This window comes from Eleutherodactylus coqui, chromosome 8 (genome assembly GCF_035609145.1).
Source record: "Eleutherodactylus coqui strain aEleCoq1 chromosome 8, aEleCoq1.hap1, whole genome shotgun sequence".
Taxonomy (NCBI): Eukaryota; Metazoa; Chordata; class Amphibia; order Anura; family Eleutherodactylidae; genus Eleutherodactylus; species Eleutherodactylus coqui.
This window is the reverse complement of record NC_089844.1, coordinates 100,433,705-100,455,027: the sequence shown is the minus strand read 5'-3', so window position 1 is coordinate 100,455,027 and position 21,323 is coordinate 100,433,705. Positions and strand designations below refer to the sequence as shown.

General features: G+C 42.9%; 1 protein-coding gene across 3 annotated transcripts in view; it reads right to left on the bottom strand.

Annotated features, from left to right (window-relative positions):
- KATNIP (katanin interacting protein) overlaps positions 1-21,323 on the bottom strand; it is a 227,168-nt gene that overhangs the window by 12,885 nt on the left and 192,960 nt on the right. For all 3 annotated transcript variants that reach the window (XM_066576139.1, XM_066576138.1, XM_066576141.1), the window contains exons 24-26: positions 17,428-17,567; positions 10,978-11,079; positions 462-622 (exon numbers count right to left, since the gene is read on the bottom strand). In XM_066576139.1, the coding sequence (XP_066432236.1) occupies positions 462-622; positions 10,978-11,079; positions 17,428-17,567 (403 nt within the window). The remainder of the gene's footprint in view (positions 1-461; positions 623-10,977; positions 11,080-17,427; positions 17,568-21,323) is intronic.

The following is a 21,323-nucleotide window of genomic DNA, read 5'->3' as shown; positions in this document are numbered from 1 at the left end:
GCAGAGTGTAGTGTGAGGTAGCACAGAAGCCATGAGCTAGTCTAAATGGTGTCCATACTTCAACAATGGTTTGTCAACGAACAATCAATTGTTTAACAGCTGTTTCCGACTCCCCATACACTCAAACGATTGGCGTGGCCAAGTGTTCCTGTGTTTAAGTAGGTCAGAAATGCTATCTTTTCTCCTTAGGGAGAGCCCCTAGACGGTGAGTGAGGAGCCTCAAAATGGCCATGCACACTCCTTTGGGTAATATGCAAATAAGGGAGATGGAATAATACCTCCACAGTGCCACCTGTTGGAAGGTGGCACTGTGGAGGTATTATTTCATCTTCCTTATTTGTGTTTAAGGAGTTAAGCTAAAGCCAAGCACCTCTGTTGGTGGCTTATCTCTAGGGGAACAGAAGGATCACCCATGTGAAGGAGTCCTCAGAAACTAAAGTAGACTAGACCTTTCTACATACCTTAAGATGGTTCTTTTTTCCGCTTCTGATATTTTCTTGTCATTTGCGAAGAGGATAGTATGATACGGTATAACAGGATCACATGTTGGTAGTATCCCATGAGAAATATGGCTGACTTGGTTTAAAATCCCATTGTACACAAGGAGGTCATCCACTAGGAGCTGGCAAGACATCCAGTAATAACAGTAATATGAGATCAGATTCTCACAAACCCATTAATACAGTTTACTGCAGGCAATTATGGATAATGAAACATACAGATACTTAGTTATAAAGTAACAACTGCGAAAATAAAGACTAAAATGGAAGACATTATAAACTTGTCTAGATTCAATAGATCATTTTAAACGTCACAACCGCTGTTTGCAAATCTGCTTCCAATGAAGCAACAGGAAAGTGTTTGCCATCAATCGTGTACATAAAACATGTGTCAATTACCTAATAAATAGAGTCGGATTCACTTCAGACAAACACTAAACAAGATTATTATCTAATCAAATAGGATAATAAAGGAGAAATAAATTTTCAATGGAAGAAAATTACATTTTTAAGACACTTCTGCAATGATAAACCGACGGTACTGCCTGGCCTGCGAAATGATCAACACGCTAAACACCCAGCGAGTGAGTCACTGATTGAAAAGCCAGCTCTGTAATGTCAGTGCACAGTGCTTGTCAGCATACTGTCCTACCAGGCCGACTCATAGATTACTGCTGAGGGATCTTCAGGGCAATTTTGGGCCTGGTCACGAAGCAGTGAGAAGAGTTATGTGATTACGCATTTCAGAGAAGTTTCCCTCATTATAGATTAATGATAGTGAATGTTTTTGGACAGGTCTGGCACTAGAACAAATGTGGCTATTTTATTCTAATATATATATATATATATATATATATATTTACATGGTCACTGATGGCCAACTCATGGCCCAGGATCTACACATATCCCACATATAGATGATTGACATGGGCAGTTCTGTATGTGGAGTCTTCTGCCCAATAAAAAGGAACATAAGGGTTATGAGGGGCATCAAAAAGTAGTATCTCCGTATCTAATTTTTTATCTATTTAAGTGACTGTGATAGACTGTGATCGATGTTATAAAGGTGTCCGTACTCTATTAATGCATGCTTTGCTTTTTTCAGACTGAGAAATTAGAACTATAGATTTGAGGCTAAATCAAAGAGCTGTCATTGAATTTCTGAAGAGCATTCACCTAAGGAAATCCATGATTGGCTGAAGGCTGTTAATGGGGACACTATAATAGTCATTAGCAAAGAGCAGTGTGGGGTAAAGATGTTTCGAGGAGGAAAAAACTAAATTGCAGATAAGCCAAAAAGTGGCTGTCCGTCAATAGCAGCCCCTGATGAGAACCAAAAATATGCTGATGAGTTGATTTGAGGTGACAGATGCAGCACAGGAGTTGCTGGTACATTGCAAGTGTTGTTCAGCTTTGCATAAGCAATGATTACTGGATTTTTGTAGGTGCACACCCCTCTTTTGCCAAAAATGCAATGACAGCTCTTTGTTTTAGCCTCAGAATCCATGGTTCTAATCTCAGTCTGAAAAAGAAAAGCATGCATTATACGCTTCAGTGGCAGGTTCATAGCTTTTTGCTGTAAATTTTCTGGAGATTTTCCGGGCGTGCCAATAAAGGGGTTAATAGATTGAGGACACCTGTATAACATCATTCATAGCCATTACTTTTCGATTCCCCCTTATAATTTGCCTCCTTCTGTGTTATGAGGGAAGTGTGATACATTTCCCACCCCAAAAGTTGTGATATGTGCAGCACATCATATGTTATGCCTAATGTATCCGTGTATGGACAGTGGATGTTTTATACACTATGTATCTTAGTATGGGCTCTTTTACCCTACTGCATAGTCCAACCTGTCTTATCTAGATTAAATATATGGAAAACCAGTAGCCACAAATAAGGCTTGTGTCACTTGAAGGTATTTGCGCAGCGCATTGTGCGCTCAGTGAATAGAACCCATTGATTGCAATGCGTTCGTTCAAAAGCACATATTTTACTTGCACGCTTTTCGTCTGCATTAAAAAAATAATCAGAATGCTCTGTTTTCCCCATGCATTTGGACACATTGAACTAATTAACTTTTTCGCCCATTTCAATGAATGGGAGCATGCTTGCATGTTTCCTTGCTCACACAAATGCACCCGATTTGTGCGTGCAAAAAAAATGGATTATACCTACCTGATAATCGGGTTTCCAGTAGTCTCCACGACAGCACCAATTGAGATTGCCTCCTCCTGATAGGACAGGAACAAACTGAGAGGTTAAAAGCTCCCCCCCTTCCCCACTTTCCTCAGTGGATTCTAACGAATTGCCGGGGTAGGAGCTCAACTTAAAATTTTTTTATTTATTTTTTTTTGATAAAATTATATTATATATATATATATATATATATATATATATATATATATGTTTCTTTATATTATATAGTTTCTTTTCTATCAATTTAGGGGGGGAAGGTATGGGTGCTGTCGTGGAGACTACTGGAAACCCGATTATCAGGTAGTTATAATCCATTTTTTCCCCCAGTCGTCTCCACGACAGCACCAATTGAGACGTACCAACTAAAGTTTCCCTAGGGTGGGATTGCTGCCGAGAGGACTTTGCGGCCGAAGGCCCTGTCCTCGTCCTGCTGCACTTTTACCCTATAATGTTTAACAAACATGTGGGGTTTCTTCCAGGCTGCGGCTTTGCATATCTGCTCGACCGAAGCTGAGCTATGTTCGGCCCATGAGGATGCTACTGCCCTTGTAGAATGGGCTTTAAGAGCTAAGGGGATTTCCTTCCCGAGGGCCTTATAGGACTCTGATGGCCAGGTGGATCCACCTGGCTATGGAGCTTTTGCTGCTTTGCTCCCTTTATTTGGGCCACTGAACTGGATGAACAAGTTGTCGTCCCGCTTCCAGTGGCTTGTCGCCTCTATGTAGCCTAGGACTGCTCTCCTAACGTCCAGGCAGTTGAGGGTTTTTTCTTCCTCGTTTTTAGGTTTACTAAAATTTGAGGGGATTATTATGTCCTGGGACCTATGAAAATGTGATCCTACTTTTGGCCTAAACGCCGGGTCCGTTTTAAGTACTAATTCGGTGGCCGAGATTTTCAGGAACAGGTGGCGAATGGACAAGGCCTACAGCTCGCTAGCCCGTCCTGCGGAGGTGATGGCTACTAAGAAAATGGTCTTAATAGTAAGCATTTTTATGGGTAGTGCTTCGATCAGCTCGAATGGTACCATTGTCATGGCCCCTAGGGCCCAGTTAAGGTTCCAGTCTGGAAAAAGATTTATGGGCCCAGGCCGTAATCTAGTTGCTGCTGCTAGGAACCTGTTGACCCATCTGTTGTCTGAGAACTTTGTGTCACATATGGCGCTAAGGGCTGTGACCTGGAACTTCAGGGTGCTTGGAGAGAGGCCCGTCTCTAGGCCCCTCTGCAAGAACTCTAAGATTAGAGGGATGTCCGAGATAGAATCCCCGCGATCCCTTCCCTGTCTCCATGACGAGACCCTTCTCCAACTTTCTGGTAGATGAGGTGGGTAGTCTTTTTTCTGCTGGACATTAACGTTTCTACTCCTCTCTCTGAGAATCCCTTCTCTTTTGGTGAGGATTCCTCAAGAGCCATACTGTTAAGTGGAGCTCGTCTAGGCTCAGATGGCCCAGTGGGCCCTGCGATAGAAGACCTGTCCAGGTAGGGAAGATGACTGGGTCCTGGACGCTCAGTTGCTACAAGACCGAACCAGCTTCTTTTGGCCCAGAAGGGGGTCACCAGGATTAGTGTGCATACCTGGGTTCTGAAATATTGTAAGACTCTGGGGATCAACGGTATAGGGGGGAAGGCGTACACCAGCCCCTCTCCCCAGTCTTGGCCTAGGGCGTCTACTGCTGTCGGACGATCTCCTGGCCGGAGGGAGAAGAGATTGCTTACTTTGGCATTTTTCCCTGGTTGCGAACAGGTCCAATTGTGGGGTCCCCCACTGATTGATCAGGATTCTGAATGCTTTCAGGGAGAGAGACCATTCTCCTGGGTCTATTTGCCTCCTGCTGAGAAAGGCCGCTTTTGGTTTAGCGTCCCCTTCAAATGGGTTGCCGTGATCGAGAGGATCCGGCCCTCTGCCCAGTGGAAATTTTTCCCATACGGCCTGTAGTTCCCTGTGATTTGAGGACTGTTCTTTTGTTCTTTGAGGTCATGGGCCCTGAAAGAACTGGTTCCCCACGTGCGCTCCCCATCCCCAGGCGCTTGCATCCGTTGTGATGCGAGTGGCTGGGTTTTGTAGCCAATGAGCCCCTCTCCGCAGGTTCTCTGGGGATGCCCACCAACGCAGGCATGTTTTCGCCGCGCTTGGAATGTACATTCTTGTCCCTAGAGAGGACCGCTTTTTGTCCCACGTGGATAGGACTGAGGCTTGCAGGGCTCTGGTGTGAGCCTGGGCCCATGCCACTCCTGGAATGCCTGAAGTCAAGCTTCCCAGGAGAGACCTGGCTTCCCGAATTGTGCATAATTGTCTCCGTAAAAAGGTTTTGACTAGCAGTCGGATTTTTTGTATTCTCTCCTCGGTTAGGCAGGAGCATTGCGATTCTGAGTCGAGCGTTATACCCAGAAACGTTTTCTGTTTGTCGGGATCTAGGCTGGATTTTTCCCAGTTTATGATCTGTCCCAAGGATTGGAGAAGTTCTAGCACTATCCTCAGGTGTTTTCGTTAGGAGTTCTCTGGACTCTGCTATTATTTGGACCGACTTCTTCCTCAGGTAGGCGGCTACCTCCGCCATAATTTTGGTGAAGATTCTGGGTGCTGAGGAGATCCCGAAGGGCAGGCATCTGAATTGATGGTGCTCTATTCCTTTGCCCATATCCACTGTGAGCCTTAGGTATTTCCGGGACCCCTCGTGGATCGGTACGTGGAAATAAGCATCCTTTAAATCGATGGATGCCCTGTAGGCTCCTTTGGGAATCAACTTTATCGTTGAGGAGATGGACTCCATCTTGAATTTTCTGTATCTGATGCAGGTGTTCAGAGGTTTCAGGTTCACTATCATCCGCTGTTTCCCACAGGGTTTCCTTGCTAGGAAGAGCCTGGAATAATGGCCCTGGGTCTCCTCGTTTTGCGGTACGGGGGATATTGCATTTAGTTGTTGCAGGTCCCCAACGGTTTGCCTTAGTAGGTGTAACTGTTTGGAGCCTCCCGTGATAATGAATTTTCTTCTGGGGAGGGACACCAGTTCTATCCGGTATTCCTGCTGTAAGATCTTTGGGATCCATGGGCCTTCGGAAATCGTGGCCCCTTGATCCACAAAGCCCTCCAGCCTTGCCCCTACGGGGATGGCGTCAGGGTCTCTGATTTGGCTCCCCCTGGTGGGGGTAAAAGAGGATATTCCTTCCTCTGCCCCCCTTGGGGTAACTCCAGCGGCCTGTCTTGCCCCTGCCTCGGTAGGTCTCTGGCTGTTGCCTTGGGGCCCGGAAGAAGGTCTTCCCTCTCTGTGGCTTTTCTTCCGGGGTTTTTGGGGCGCATAGCTTATTTTTGACCACGATTTCAGCCATAACACTCTTCTGGCTGAGTTAGACCGGGCTGTAGCCGTCGCCGAGAGTTTGACCGTTTCGGCCGCGGCGTCCGCTAGGCAATTTGTTGCCATACGCAGGATCGGAAGGGAATTTAGGATCTGTTCCCTCGGCGTCCTATTGGTTAGGTGTAGCTGTAGCTGTTCTAGCCGTACCCCCAGAGTTCGCGCCATACAAGTGGCTGCGATCCCTGGCCTAAGTCTGTTTGCCGCTGCCTCCCATGATTTCTTTAGAAGGCCCTCAGCTTTGCGATCCATGGGATCTTTTAACTGTGCGGCGTCCTCCACTCTTTTTGGATTATTTTGGTGATATTCTTGTGGACAGGGAAGGTATGCTTGCGCCTCTCCCCTAGTCCCCCAAATATCTCATCTTGTAGGGTACGTGGTTCTCTGGGCTCTTCCATTTTTAGTGTAGCCCTGACTGACTTAATCAATTCCATTAAGTCGTCCTGATGGAATAAGTATTTTTTGTAGTCCTCCTAATCTGAGGACTCCTCGGCCGCCTGTTCCTCTTGCTCCGACCGATGGAACTCTGAGTCGGAAGGCTCGTCAGGAACATACGCCCTTTTCTGGCGTTTCGCTGGCGGCGCCAGCTGTGACGTTAGGGCTGATCTACCTCTTCTTTCACCAGCTTCCTAACGTCCTCCTGATTCCTCTTTAACTAGCCTAGCTACGCATGCCTTGCACAGAGGCCTCTGGTACGTAGCTGGCAGTTTTATCCCGCAATCCGCGCATTTTCTGAGTTTTGTTCTGGGGGTGATGTCTTTTTATATCCCCCTGACAAATAAAGCATTTTTTGTGGGTAAATATGCAATTTTCCATACACAATACACTGGATATTTGCATTGTATTTTTGCGGGTACATATGCAATTTTCCATACACAATACACTGGATATTGCATTGTATTTTTGCGGGTACATATGCAATTTTCCATACACAATACACTGGATATTTGCATTGTATTTTTGCGGGTACACATGCAATTTTCCATACACAATACACTGGGTATTTGCATTGTATTTTTTGCGGGTAAATATGCAATTTTCCATACACAATACACTGGATAATTGCATTGTATTTTTTGCCGCACTGGCTACTTACGGCCGCTGAGGCTGAGGTTTCAGCTGTCTCTGGGGCTGGAGCACTCATTACTATACCGGTGCTGCAGACACCCTGCGACCTGTAGTGCTGGTTTGTTCTGGCTTCTCTCAGGTTCCTATTTTTTTTTTTTTTAAACATTTTCGCGCTCCTGCGCTAAGCCCCGCCCCCTCCGCTCCTGATGCAGATGCGATGACGTCATCGCGCTGGACACGTGACGCGGCGCCCCGCCCCCCGCCGTCGGAGGGCTTCCTGGAGCGCCGCGCTGTAACTTCTGCAGGGAGGACGAGGGGGACTGAGGCTCCCGCTTTGTACCCCCCATGGGCCGCCGCGGGAGGAACCTGGCCCGGGGGTTACCACCCCATGTGGCGTCCCGGGAGTCGTCTGGCTGGGAAGGGAGGACAGGGTGAGCCACTGCCTTCCGATCCGCCTGTAAGTAATCCTGGCTGGCTTCTCCACCAGCTCCTCTCAGAGATCCTGCCTCCTGGCAGGACAGGAAGACACTGAGGAAAGTGGGGAAGGGGGGGAGCTTTTAACCTCTCAGTTTGTTCCTGTCCTATCAGGAGGAGGCAATCTCAATTGGTGCTGTCGTGGAGACGACTGGGGGAAAAGGACAGTAAAACACGAACTTATGTGCACAAATACGCAACGCCCATTGTGCAAATACGCGGCACAAATGCACTTACGTGACACTAGCCTAAAACTGTGTAAAACAGTCCGTCATACTTGTTCATAGGCATGGCTCTAAAAATTGAGCTTTTCCTTCTGAAGTCAGATGTGTGGCCCTTTCATAGAGTCAAATGGTACATTTGAAGCCCTCACTACCGTATATACCGGCGTATAAGGCGACGGGGCGTATAAGACGACCCCCCAACTGTCACCTTATACGCCGGTATTCAGTGGAGAAAAAAAAAAAAAATTTATTACTCACCTCCCACGGCGTTCTGTCGCGCTCCGGCAGGATGTCGCTCGCTCCGGCAGGCTGTCGCTCGCTCCTCGTCCCCGGCGCAGCATAGCTTTCTGAATGTGGGGCTTGAAATCCCCGCTTCCAGAAAGCTAATACACACGCCGGCAGCCATGACATCATTGAATGGCTGTGATTGGCTAAAGCACACGTGGCTTCAGCCAATCACACTATTCAATGACATCATTGAATGGGTGTGATTGCTAACACGTGCGCCTTCAGCCAATCACAGCCATTCAATGATGTCATTGAATAGTGTGATTGGCTGAAGCCACGTGTGCTTTAGCCAATCACAGCCATTCAATGCTGTCATGGCTGCCGGCGTGTGTATTAGCTTTCTGGAAGCGGGGATTTCAAGCCCCGCATTCAGAAAGCTATGCTGCGCCGGGGACGAGGAGCGAGCGACAGCCTGCCGGAGCGAGCGACATCCTGCCGGAGCGCGACAGAACGCCGTGGGAGGTGAGTAATAAAATTTTTTTTTTTTACACTTTTTTTTTTTTTGTTTTACCGGCGCATAAGACGACCCCCGACTGCAGAGCAGATTTTTCGGGGTTCAAAAGTCGTCTTATACGCCGGTATATACGGTATATGTTTAGTTTGCCACTACCGGTGTACGCGGACTAGTAAGTAGACACAGCCATGGTTTGAAACAGTGGCTCCCAGGCTGTTGGAAGGTGCAAATAGTATTCCATGTCACAGGGACCCTGCTCTGACATTGAAGTATTTATAGCTAATAATGTAAGGTGGCCGGCTGTAGGGGACATCTCAGCCAATCAGCTCTTGGGAGCGTGAACGGGCTGTCAAGCAGCCTGTATCTTGTCGCCACCCACACTTCCGGTGGTGACCAGATACAATAGTACCCATGCCTTCATTAGCTATCATGTACGTATCAATTTTTCATTCCTGCATGAAACTCCTTTTCTACAGCCTATACTGGATCTCTTCTCCTTTGCAATGACAGACACTCCCGCTGAGTAGTGTGTGATTTCCCCCTCCCTCTCCCGGCAGAGTCTGCCTGGGTACTCTTCTTTCTCTCTACATTCATAGACACCCTATGTGATTTCCTCTATCTACTTTCAACTGCCTTTGTGTGTGCTTTCTACCCTGTCTGCACTTGACAATTTGTATAATCTGCCATTTCTGAAGAGGTTAGGCTCAAATGTACATGGCCAGATTGGCATTGAGGAATTCGGAGCGGGCGTCTGCCTGCAGATTCCGTGGCAAATACCTGCCATAGCATACAATGTAAAAGTGGGTTTCCATGCCTATGAGCAGAAATCAATTGCAAAAAAATAAAAATTAAAAATCGCAGAGCCAGATTGTGTGCAGACGGAGTAAAGAAGAAAAAGCATCCGGACAGGTACACAGGGCTCACCAGCCGGGCACTGGGTCAGATTCTGCTGTAGGATCCTGTTGGCGGAATCCGACCTGTGCATTCAGTCTTCGTGTTATTCCATCTTCCACACAATCTAATCTCCCATCTTCAACTTCCTCTCCTTCCCAGCTGCTATCTTTAACACTATGATAAGTAGAATGGGGCAGACAGAGAGCTGACACAGCCAGAAGCAGTGCGCTGTCAGATCTATGTCAGAAGCATCTGGGCAGCCAGCTATTTGAAGGAGTTACAGACTCTACAACAATAAAATGATAGGAAATTTTTAATGAAGACTGTTTAGAAAGTTGCTTAATTTTGTATCCAGGAAACAAATTAATTAAAAAAATATCAGTGCAGAGGTGTCCATAGGCTTTAACACTAGAGTAAAAGCCACATTACTTGGTCATATCTTAATTAAGCTTTTCCACATTGCTCTTTTCTCTTTTCCCTTCCGTGTGGATGAACAGCATTTATTATATTTCAAAGTGGGTTGTAACCTACAAAAGGTTGGGGTTGGAGTGTCCTTTCTTTTCAACAAGAAATGTTGACAGTGATGAAAATGAACTTCAAAGTAACAATTTGTTACAAAATCTCATTTTTAAGCTCATCTTATTCTTCTAATAATATACTGCATACGGACAATCCCACAATCAATACCCAAGCCTGAACATACATAGACATCTCTCAGGCAGGAAAAAAAATACAAGCCATTTGGAAGCCACACCGTAGAGCATACAGGGTCCTAAATCAATTACTCAATTTTGCCTGTATGACATATCATAGAAGGGACCAAAGAATAGCTCTAAAACGTCAAAAGCATTGATGGCTAAATGAATAGCAGATACAGCCAACTGCCTGCTGGAAATCAGAGTATACCAAGGAGTATAACCTGCAATACACCCCTACAGTAGGTTTTACTGTAGAGCATAGTGATGTTTTGTGTACCTAGAAAAACATTAAATATCAGATGCCTTTAGATGCAGTCGGTATATTAAAAACAATATAAAAAAATACGAGTGCACATAATGCCATCACTATAGCTGCAAATTGATAGAAATATTATGAAGTGCTAATAATTGCAGGTAAAGTTTAAATCTTTTATTTCACAGTTTGATGGAAATCAATACTTGTGATTGATACCACTTGGTCATAAGACATCACATAGAGCAATAAATCTTATTAAGCCAGAAGCAGAACTATAAGTCTTCCAGCCTGCAAGCTTGTTCTCTAGATCTATAAAAACCGAATAAAAGTGCACAAAGTGGCTAAAGACAAAAACAAGCCCTATAATACACATAAAGGTCATCTAAATCTATGGCGCTCCTTTCCCGTTTATACACATGCAGTCTTGCAGAATACATGGTTTCATTAGCTCCACAGATAACAGTATATTTTTTTTCCTCAATTGTTTACAAACACAATTTCCAGATAAACCGCTAAAAAAAATTTTAAGTTTTACTTCAAATATATCCGTGAAATAATTACCGTTTAATACTTACACCGAACTCTTTTACACCTCGTAGAGGTGTTTTCGCATAATTCCATAGTTTGATCACAGACACTTTGGTTGGTTGATCAAAAACGACATAGATTCGATTAACCTAATGAAAAAAACAAACCCTTTCATTTAAAAAGATTAAAGCTTTTATATATTGACTACTTTTTAATTGAAGGTGGAATGCAGTTAATGAGTGAGCAAGTCACAACTTCAGAAGAAAAATACTCCGTTTTATATGAAATGCCACATTTTAATTTACAATATCCTAATTTGCATTATCCACTCATCTTTAGCAGACTGCTCATTATATTTATTGCCAGACCCACATTTAAGAGACCGTATCTAAAACAAACACAAATAGGACATACCGTATTTTTGGCTTTACAAGACGCACCTGATAAGATGCATCTAGGTGTTACAGGAGGAAAATAGGAAAAAAAAATATTTTGAACTCCCACAGAGCCGGGGTATTACAGGAAGAATAAAGAGCAGTCGTACTGCCTCGGAATTAAGTATATACGACTAGGTCAACCTACCATTCAGGATCCAGGGACAGATGAGTTTAAATGTAGTAGTGATCTCATTACTTGTCACTCAGCTTTCCTGGAGCCCTGAATGCCATGTTTGACTACCATGTTTCCACAAAAATAAGACCATGTCTTATATTAATTTTTGCTCCAAAAGAGGCACTAGGTCTTATTTTGGGGGGATGTCTTATATTTATCTATTAGGCTTGGTCTAGTCCCACCCGCTGCTCTCCAGAGCTCCGATAGACTGAGCCGCTGCATTGATTGGGCAATTCATAAATCCCGCTTTCACAACGCAATGGCTGCGATTGGTTCTTCGACCGCTGCTCAGCCGATCAATGCAGCACTCAATGAACCAATCACTGCCATCGCATTGATTCAGCAAGTGCTACATTGATTGCCTGAGCAGTGCTCGAGAACCAATCAGAGCTGTCGCTTCCTGGCAGTGGGTGCTAGGTAAGTCTTTTTTTAATGTAATGCAGCTAGGGCTTATTTTTGGGGTAAGGCTTGTATTGCAAGTGTTCTCGAAAATTGGGGTAGGACTTATTTTCAGGGAAGCAGGGTAGTTACGGCAATGTATGTGGTATAAATGCTTGCATAACTGTGCAGTTGGCATTCAGGATCCTGGAAGAGCTGAGTGACAATGTAATTATGATTCCATTAATTGCCACTCAACTTTCCAGGAACCCTGCATGGCACGTCTCATTATGGCAAAGTAGGGGGTATACATTTCAGCACAACTAGGCAAATTCGCTATTCAGTTGTAAGTTTATAGGATGTTGACAGCTGTTTTGGAAGTGTGAAGTGAAATAACATGGATAATACATTCAGGCGTTACAAAAAAAAAAGTAAATGACAGAAGCTCACACACAAGTTAAAGGAATTCTATCAATATTTACAGTACTAAAGGTGCTCCAAGTCTAATACTGAACACTGACATATCTCCTCTATGAAGACCAGGATCAAAAGCTGTGTGTCAGCAGTTACATGTTAGAGGATCGGTGAAGTCCCTTTTCATGCAACATTCTTTCAAGCCACTGATGAATGAATGACTGGTAGTTTGAAAAAGAGTTGCAGAGGATTCAATGGATATTCCCATGATGACAATCCCCACTGGGTGCCCGTTGTAAGCAATGGCAAGATGCACAAGATGACAGCTATAGCTACTGTAGATCTAATTGTTGCTACAATTGGTATTTACAGATTGTGTTGCTGATGATGATTTTCAGAGCGGCATGAGCCAGCAGAACCAATAACAAATGTCGGTATAATTGCACTGTATAACAATTTTCCCCAGCCTTCACAGCAGGCTTCATAGCAGGGCAGGACAGCCGCCCGTACCTACAGCTGATTGGTGAGCGCCGGCTAAATTGCTGCTGCTGCTCCCCCCTGCCTCTTCCAATCAACAGTACATACAGGCGTCTCTCCTCCCCTTATGTGGAGCCGGTAGCTGTGTGATAAGGAGGGGAGGAGAGATGCCCATACCTACAACTGATTGGCGAGCACTGGCGGTAACTGCTGCTCCCCTGCCTCCACCAATCAGCTGTACGTATGGGTGGCTCTCCTCCCCTGCTGTGGATGTGATCCTGGCCGGCAGCTGTATGATAAGGACATGCGATTCTTATCACACAGCTGCCAGCCGGGTCTAAATTTTGGCACGTTCGCTTAATAGGACGCACTGATTCCTCCCCCCCCCCCCCCGACTTTGGAGGGAAAGAAAGTGCATTTTATACAGCAAAAAATACTGTATATAGCAACAACAGTCCCAATGTAATACCAATTCTACTTTTAGAGTTGTTGAGGACTTTAAATTGATGGCTTATCTTAGGATAGGCCAGAATTTATGATCACAGGAACTTTACCGATTAGAAGCATAAGTAGGACCACGTTGCCTACTGTGGTGCTGCATCCTGTTCATTATTTATACAGGCCCAATGCTGCATATATGTATGTGGCTGTGCCTGGTATACAGTTCAAATTATTCAACTAAATAGGGCTAAGGTGCAGTACCAGGCTTATAATGGGGGTCACAGAGGTTGGGTAACATAGTATGTAAAACCGAAAAAAGACATATGTCCATCTAGTTTAGCCTATTACCCCCAAATGTTGATTCAAAGGAAGGCAAAAAATACCCCAAACCATGAGGTAGAAGCCAATTTTCCCGATTTAAGGGAAAAAACCCTTTCCGACTCCAATTGGGCAATCGGAATAATCCCTGGATCAACAACTCTTTTGAAGTTATTAATGATGCATATAATATTGTATTGCTCAAGAAAGTTGTCCAGGACCGTCTTAAGCTCTTTTAGTGAGTTTGCCATCCCCACGTCCTTAGGCAAAAAGTTCCATAGTCTCACGGTTCTAAGGGCTTCTACCCACTAGTGGTTTTTTAATGCTGCAATATCGCTGAGTTTTTTTTTACTGCAAATGTCAATGGGACTTTCTAATGTTAAAATTGCATAAATATCGCAGAAGCGCAAACTTGCAATTTTTGTGCAACGCGGTTTTAACATTAGAAAGTCCCACTGACATTTGCAGTAAAAAAACGCAGCGATATTGCAGCGTTAAAAAAACACAAGTGGGTAGAAGCCCTTACAGTAAAGAATCCCCTTCTATGTTGGTGTAGAAACCTTCTTTCCTCTAGATGTAGAGGGCGCCCCCTTGTTACAGTCACAGTCCTATGTATAAACAGATCATGGGAGAGATCTCTGTACTGTCCCCTGATATATTTATACATAGTTATTTGGTCGCCCATCAGCCGTCTTTTTTCTAAACTAAATAATCCCAATTTTGATAACCTCTCTGGGTATTGTAGTCCGCACATTCTGTTTATTACTTTACTTGCCTGCCTTTGTACCCGTTCAAGCTCTAATAAGACCTTCTTGAGTTCCGGTTCCCAAAACTGTTACAGAATATTCCATGTGTGGTCTGACCAGTGATTTGTAAAGAGGAAGAACAATGTTCTCGTCATGAGCCACTAAACCTCTTTTTATGCACCCCATAATCCTGTTTGCCTTGGCAGCAGCTGCCTGACACTGGTTGCTCAAGTTAAGGTTAGGTAACTAAAATCCCCAAGTCCTTTTCCACGTTACCCAGTGATTTCCCATCAAGTGTGTAATGGTGACACGTATTTTTCCTGCCCATGTGCATAACTTTAGTGTTAAACCTCATTTGCCTCTTTTCTGCTCAAGCCCCCAACTTATCCAGATCCTCTTGCAACCGCTTTGTGTCCTCTCTTGTATTAATTACTTTACATAGTTTTGTATCATCTGCAAATATTGGTATTTTACCATGCCATCCTTCTACCAGGTCATAAGTATATTAAGAATAGGGCCCAAAACTGACCCCTATGGTACCCCATTAGTAATGGTGACCCAATCAGAGTATGCACCACCATCTGCTTTCTATCACTGAGATAGTTACTTACCCACTTACATACATTCTCGCTTAGACCAAGCATTCTCATTTAATATACCAACCTTTTATACGGCCTAGTATCAAATGCTTTGGAAAAGTCCAGATACACAAGATCCAATGACTCTCCCCAGTCCAGATACACAAGATCCAATGACTCTCCCCAGTCCGGTATAGAACTTCCCCTCTCATAGAAGCTGATCAGATTGGTTTAACAGGAGTGATCTCTCATAAACCCAAGCTGATATGGAGCTGATACAGCTCTTTTCCTTGAAGTACTCCAGACTTATCGGCCTATAGTATCCAGTTTCACTTTTTGCCCCCTTTTTGAATATCAGCACCATTTTGGTTATGCGTCAATCCAGTGGAACAGACCCAGTCACTATTGAGTCCTTAAATAGGGGTGTGTCTATCACATTACTTAATTCCCTTACAACTTGGGGGCGATTTATCCATTTTAATTTTTTTTAAGACGACTTTGCACTTCTACCTGGGTTAGACTGGTGATATTTAGTGGACAATTTACTTTATCACTATGCATCTCATCTGACATAGCTTTTTCTCCAGTGTATTAACAAAAGAAAATGAAATTTAATAGATTTGCTTTCTCCTCATCAGCCTCTACAAATTTTTCCTACATTAATTTATTAATTAAAGGGACAGCACTTTCAATAGTAATGTTGTTACTACTTATATAGTTCAAGAATACTTTAGAGTGCATACTGATCATACACTGATGGCCTTCAATTAAAGGTTTCAGACAACCAATGTAAAGCTTTCAATGAGTCATTCCCATTACTGAATGGTATGGCATATTGTAATGCTATGCTGTAACATAGTGATTGATAGAATCCAGAGAATGAATATAATGAGGTATGGACGCACTGACTCCCCTATTCCACTCCCACTTTGGGGGAAAAAAAGTGCATCTTATAAAGCAAAAAATACGCTATATAGCAAATACGGTATATGGCAAAAAGGGAGGGTGGGGAAGGGGGTTAAACATTTAATTTATTAGCTTTTATTTTATTAATAATACAATATTAATAAACTGATTTGGACATCTTTTTTAGTTCCCATAGGGGACAAGAACTTAAAATAGTTTCATCACTCCTGCAGTAGGATGTTATATATATTATACCGCAATCTGAAAGGCAATCTATCAAGCCATGCCACAGGCACATCTGAATAATTCTGCACATCTTAACCCCTTACTGACCAAGCTTTTTTTCATTTTTCCATTTTCGTTTTTTTCCTCCTACCATTTAAAAAATCATAACTCCTTTATTTATCCATCGATGTCACTGTATGAGGACTTGTTTTTTGCGAGCACTGAGTTGTATTTATCAATGGTGCTATTTAATCTACTATATAATGTACTTAAAAACTTTTAATAAATTCTATGTGGATTAAAATGAAAAAAAAAACAAAAACAAAAAAACATTCTGCCATCTTTCGCTACGTCTTGTTTCTATGGCACACAAAGTGCAACAAAAATGACATAACATTATTCTATGGGTCAGTAGGATTACTGTGATACCAAACATATAGGTTTTTTTTGCTGTACATTAAATTTTTTTAAATTATTTTTTGCCGCCATCTTATGCACACAATAACCTTTTTATTTGTCATTGACATAGTTATGCGAGGGCTCATTTCTTGCGTGACGTGACGCCCTGTAGTTCGCATTGGTAGCATCTTGGAGTACATATTACTTTTTATTGCATTTTTTCTTAAGATGCGCTTTTTTTTTGGTCACCATGTGTCTGTCCTTTTTTCGTACTACGTTCACCGTGCGGGGTAAATAATGTGTTACTTTGATAGATCGGCCTTTACAGACACAGTGATATCAAATGTGCATTTTTGTTTTATTATTTAGACTATTTTATTGTAAATATGGCAAGTTTTTTTTAACTTCTATTACTTTTAATTTTGTTTTTAAATAATTAGTAAAGAACTTTATTGTTCTGATTTTCACTTTTTTTTTTAGGCCCCAGAGGGGACAACTACTTGTGATGCTTTGATCGCTCCTGCAGTATGATGTAATGCCATAGCATTACATCATACTGCTATCGGGCAGGCAGTCTATCAAGCCACAGGAATGGCTTGATAGGTATCCTGCCAAGACAGCTCTGTGGACTTTCAGAAGGCCCCAGCTGCCATGACACTTGCACGACTCCCTGCAATATCATCATGGGGGGTGTGGTCGTACGGGACCGCCGAACATCGTTCGGGGGGGGTTTAAATGCCACTGTCAGAGGCATTTAAAGGGTTAAGAGCACCAATCAGATGTGCTGCTGATTGGAGCTGTTGCCGCCAGGTGTTGGCTGTAGAAAACAGCCGGTGCCTGCGCTGTATGAAGGGAAATCGCCCCGCAATCTCTCTTCATACATACCCAACGCTGCAGGACGTAAATGTACATCCTATAGTGTGAAGGGGTTAAACCACTGGCTTACGAAATAATTTTCTATATAAATGTACCTCAGTGTCTCCATATATTGCATGTAACTTACCAGGCCAGGGAGAATTGGAGAGAGCCACGCGTGTCTACCATCACTGGTGTCATTCACATTATCAATGAGCTTGTCCGGTGTTCTCACGTCTCCACACACCTCTTCCAAAACATTGATACTTTCTGGAAAAGCAGCAATATCTAACAAAGAGTTAAAGAAATGCTAACAGTAGATTTTGGGAAACTGCATGTGATTAAATAATGTGCTCTAAACAACAGTTACAAAATGCATTTGGAGGATTTCCAAATATTTAAAAATTCCCGTCTGCTGAAAGAGCTGAATGTGATTGACTGAGGTGCTCAGCCAATCCAGGCAGCTCTCACCAAATGAATGACGGGCGAGAGCAGTGCCCCTCAGTGCCGCATCTTCTCCTACTGTCCCCCTCAGTGCAGGGGACAGCAGGAGAAGACGCGACTGTGCCCTGGCAGCTGAAGGGAGGTGAGTATCTATTTTTTTGTTTTTTAAACCACTTTTACTTGATTTTCAAGGAAGGGCTTATATTTAAAGCCCTTCCCTGAAATGAATTGCTGGCAGCAGAATCCTCTACCGCAGCGAGAATTGAGGAATTTCTCTGCTGCATCTGTCACAGATGTGGCAGATGTAGCAGTGGGGAATTCTTTTAACTAGCAGGAATGAAGGAAACATCTGCCGCATGCATCAGATGTGTTCTTCATCCCCGTGGGGGTCACGGATGCAGCGGAGAGGTTGTTATTTTATTTTTTTAGACTAAAATTTTTCTTTTTCAGGGAAGGGCTTATATGTAAAGCCCTTCCCTGAAAAAGAATGCAGGGGTGCCAGCAGACCATTGTTTTCAATGGAGCAGCCGCAGCTCCAGTGAAAACAATGTGTGCATTCCCTATGCTGCACGCATGTTCTATCTTTGCAGGCACATGCCTGTAAAGCACGGACATGTGAACACACCATAGGGAATGCATTGTTGCAAATAGACGTGTGTTTTTGTACATGCGTATGCACGCACAAAAACACACTCCTGTGAAGCCACCCTAAGAGATCTGATTAATCAAGGCTTAGCTTTATGCATTTTCAATGAGAAACAAATGAGTTATTTATGTATTGAGTCTCCCATCAAACAAGTTTTTCATGGTCTACCGAAGATACACAAATCAATTATAAAAGCCAGTCAGTGCCTCCTATTATTGCTGTTATAGGTTCACTAAATAAAAATTTATGTGTCTCGGTAGATACTTTGTTGCATCCAGCGGTTCACAGCATGGCTGGATATATTAAGACTACAAAGCATGATTTTCAATGAAGGAAACATTTTCTTGGATTACATATTACATAAAGGTTCTATATTCTAGAATACTGCATAATATTGCATTAATAGCATTGGCTTTCCATCTTCAGAATTCTAGTGAAAACACTTGTAAACTAAAGGAATATGTCATAACAGTTGTCAAATATTTATTGGAACACAACTTTTTCATGGGTGCAAAATTTTCACTTGCAAATGTATTTGTTTCATGGTGGGAAGAGAACGCTGTGTTTTCATTTAATAATTGTTCGGGCTCAAAATTAGCTTATTCTTATGTATTTCCAACTGCTGAATTCAAAAATCACCATAAAAATGATCGATTAGCTCTTGCTTTGGAGATACAGTGACATGTCATTTTTTAGAGTTTACATTTTTATTTTGTGGGAATTTTTTTTTGTGGTGGTGGTGGTGGTGTGGGGGGGGGGGGGGGGAGTTGTCACACCTCTCAACTGACATAACACAACGTTCTGCATATGTTTGTAGGTTATAAACATAATAAATGTTGCTATGACTGAGTTTCATATTGTTTCTATTTTTCTGTTTTCCAGAATTTCAGGTTTAGAGTGCTTTTAAAGTGTAAAATTTGCCGTATCAAAATACCACGAAAATGTGTAAATTTAGTGAACAATTTTTGTTACATTTGTGATAAAATAATATTTTCGTCACAGAAATGCAGTCTGATTTCATGCTGTTTTTTGCAATTCTTTACTGTATGGAATATATATAAAAACTGCAATAAAAATTGATTATAAAAAAAAAAAAAAAAAAAAGAAACGCAGTCTGATGCCTCTTGTGAAACTGCCTATCATCATTATTTTGGTATGAAGGTAGGGGACCAGGATAAGTCATGGGCTCCACATAAGCGTTGCAACTCTTGTTCAGCTAAACTATGAGAATGGCTGAAAAATAAAAACGATCTTTGGCTTTTGCTGTGCCTATGGTTTGGCGGGAGCCTACAAACCATACAGATGACTGCTATTTCTGCTTGACTCCACCTATAAAGGCAGGATTGTCAATGAAGAAAACAGGAACAGTTCAATACCCGAATCTTCCAACTGCTTTTCCATCTAGTCCACATTCAGATAGTTTACCAGTTCCTACTCCACCCCAACATTATGAGCTTGAAGAAGAAAATGAAGAAAGTGTGGAAAAAGAAGAACCCAACAAGCCTTCCACATCCCATGACCCTGATGATAAACTGTACAGACTGAGTTAAGTGCACGTTGATTCCACAGCCACTCAACTCAATCCAGGGTGGAGGAGGGGTGACTGCCAACAGGTTGTATCCCTGCATGTGTGGCAAACATATCTATGGCGGTCATCCTGGTATCAGTTCATATTGTGTGGGCTGGGTCTGTTGGCAGTCACTCCTCCCCCACCCTAGGTTGTGTTGAGTGGCTGTACAATCAACCTGCACCTGAACATTTTTGCTCCTCTGTATAACAATCTGGCTTGCTGCATGCTATCAGGTTAAATGGCGATTGAGCATTTCCTGTAGTACATATCTTCTATCTGGCCTCTTTTTCTGTGAGTTATGTCTTTGAACATTTTTTCTCACCAGTGTGATTTCACATTATCCATTTCGATTAAAGTATAAGACTGATTTGCTATCAAACTACTAACGACGACCAGTCAATCTGTGCGTGAGTGGGTTTGGGAGTGACTTACATGCTCCGCCCCTAATCACATGACGGGGGCATAATCACAGGTCCTGTACGCACATGGTTGCTGTCCGGTTAAGTGTTCATTAGTTCCATATTCTACACAAAAATGCAGGACCTTTGAAGATGTCACCATTCTGTTATCAGGGGCAGAGCATGTAAGTTATTCACTCGGGATGAGTTTCACCATCATGTAATCAGGGGCAGAGCACGACGGTGATGTCATCATAGGTCCTTCATCTCCACTGCTGTGCTGCTTCTGATCCCTGTTGTATGGGATGAACAATGTATGTAGCAATGCTGTGTGTGTGACGTGCACATAGCTGAGCTGTGGGGCACATTGCACCACCAGAAACACTGGTAGCATAATATCCTAATAATTACTAGTATATATATTTATATATATTTTAATATGTCCATAATGGGTAATGAGAAATAGTTTATAGTGGATGCTAATATAACAGCAACGTCACATAATTGTTTTTCCGGTTTCTGCATTGGTAGAGATTGCTATTATTTAAAGATGAGCGAGCGTACTCGTTAAAGCAAATTACTCGAGTGAGTATCGCCATTTTCGAGTACATGCCTGCTTGCCCGAAAAGATTTGGGGACCCCTGCTCACTCCGGCAACTCGCTCGAGTAGTTTGCCTTAACGAGTATGCTCGCTCATCTCCACTATTAATGCTTCAGATTTTTATTGTTAGGATACCATGACTAAGAGCGGTAACACTAGGGCGCTCTGATATACACACCATGGAAACTGTTTATATGGATTAAGATATAAGAGCTGTATTTTTAACCCCTTAATGACGTGGCCTTTTTTTTTTCAATTTTCGTTTTTTTCTTTCCCTCCTTCCCTTTTACAAAATCATAACTCCTTTATTTATCCATCAAAGTTACTGTATGAGTGCTTGTTTTTCGTGGGACGAGTTGTATTTTTCAATGATACCATTTAATGT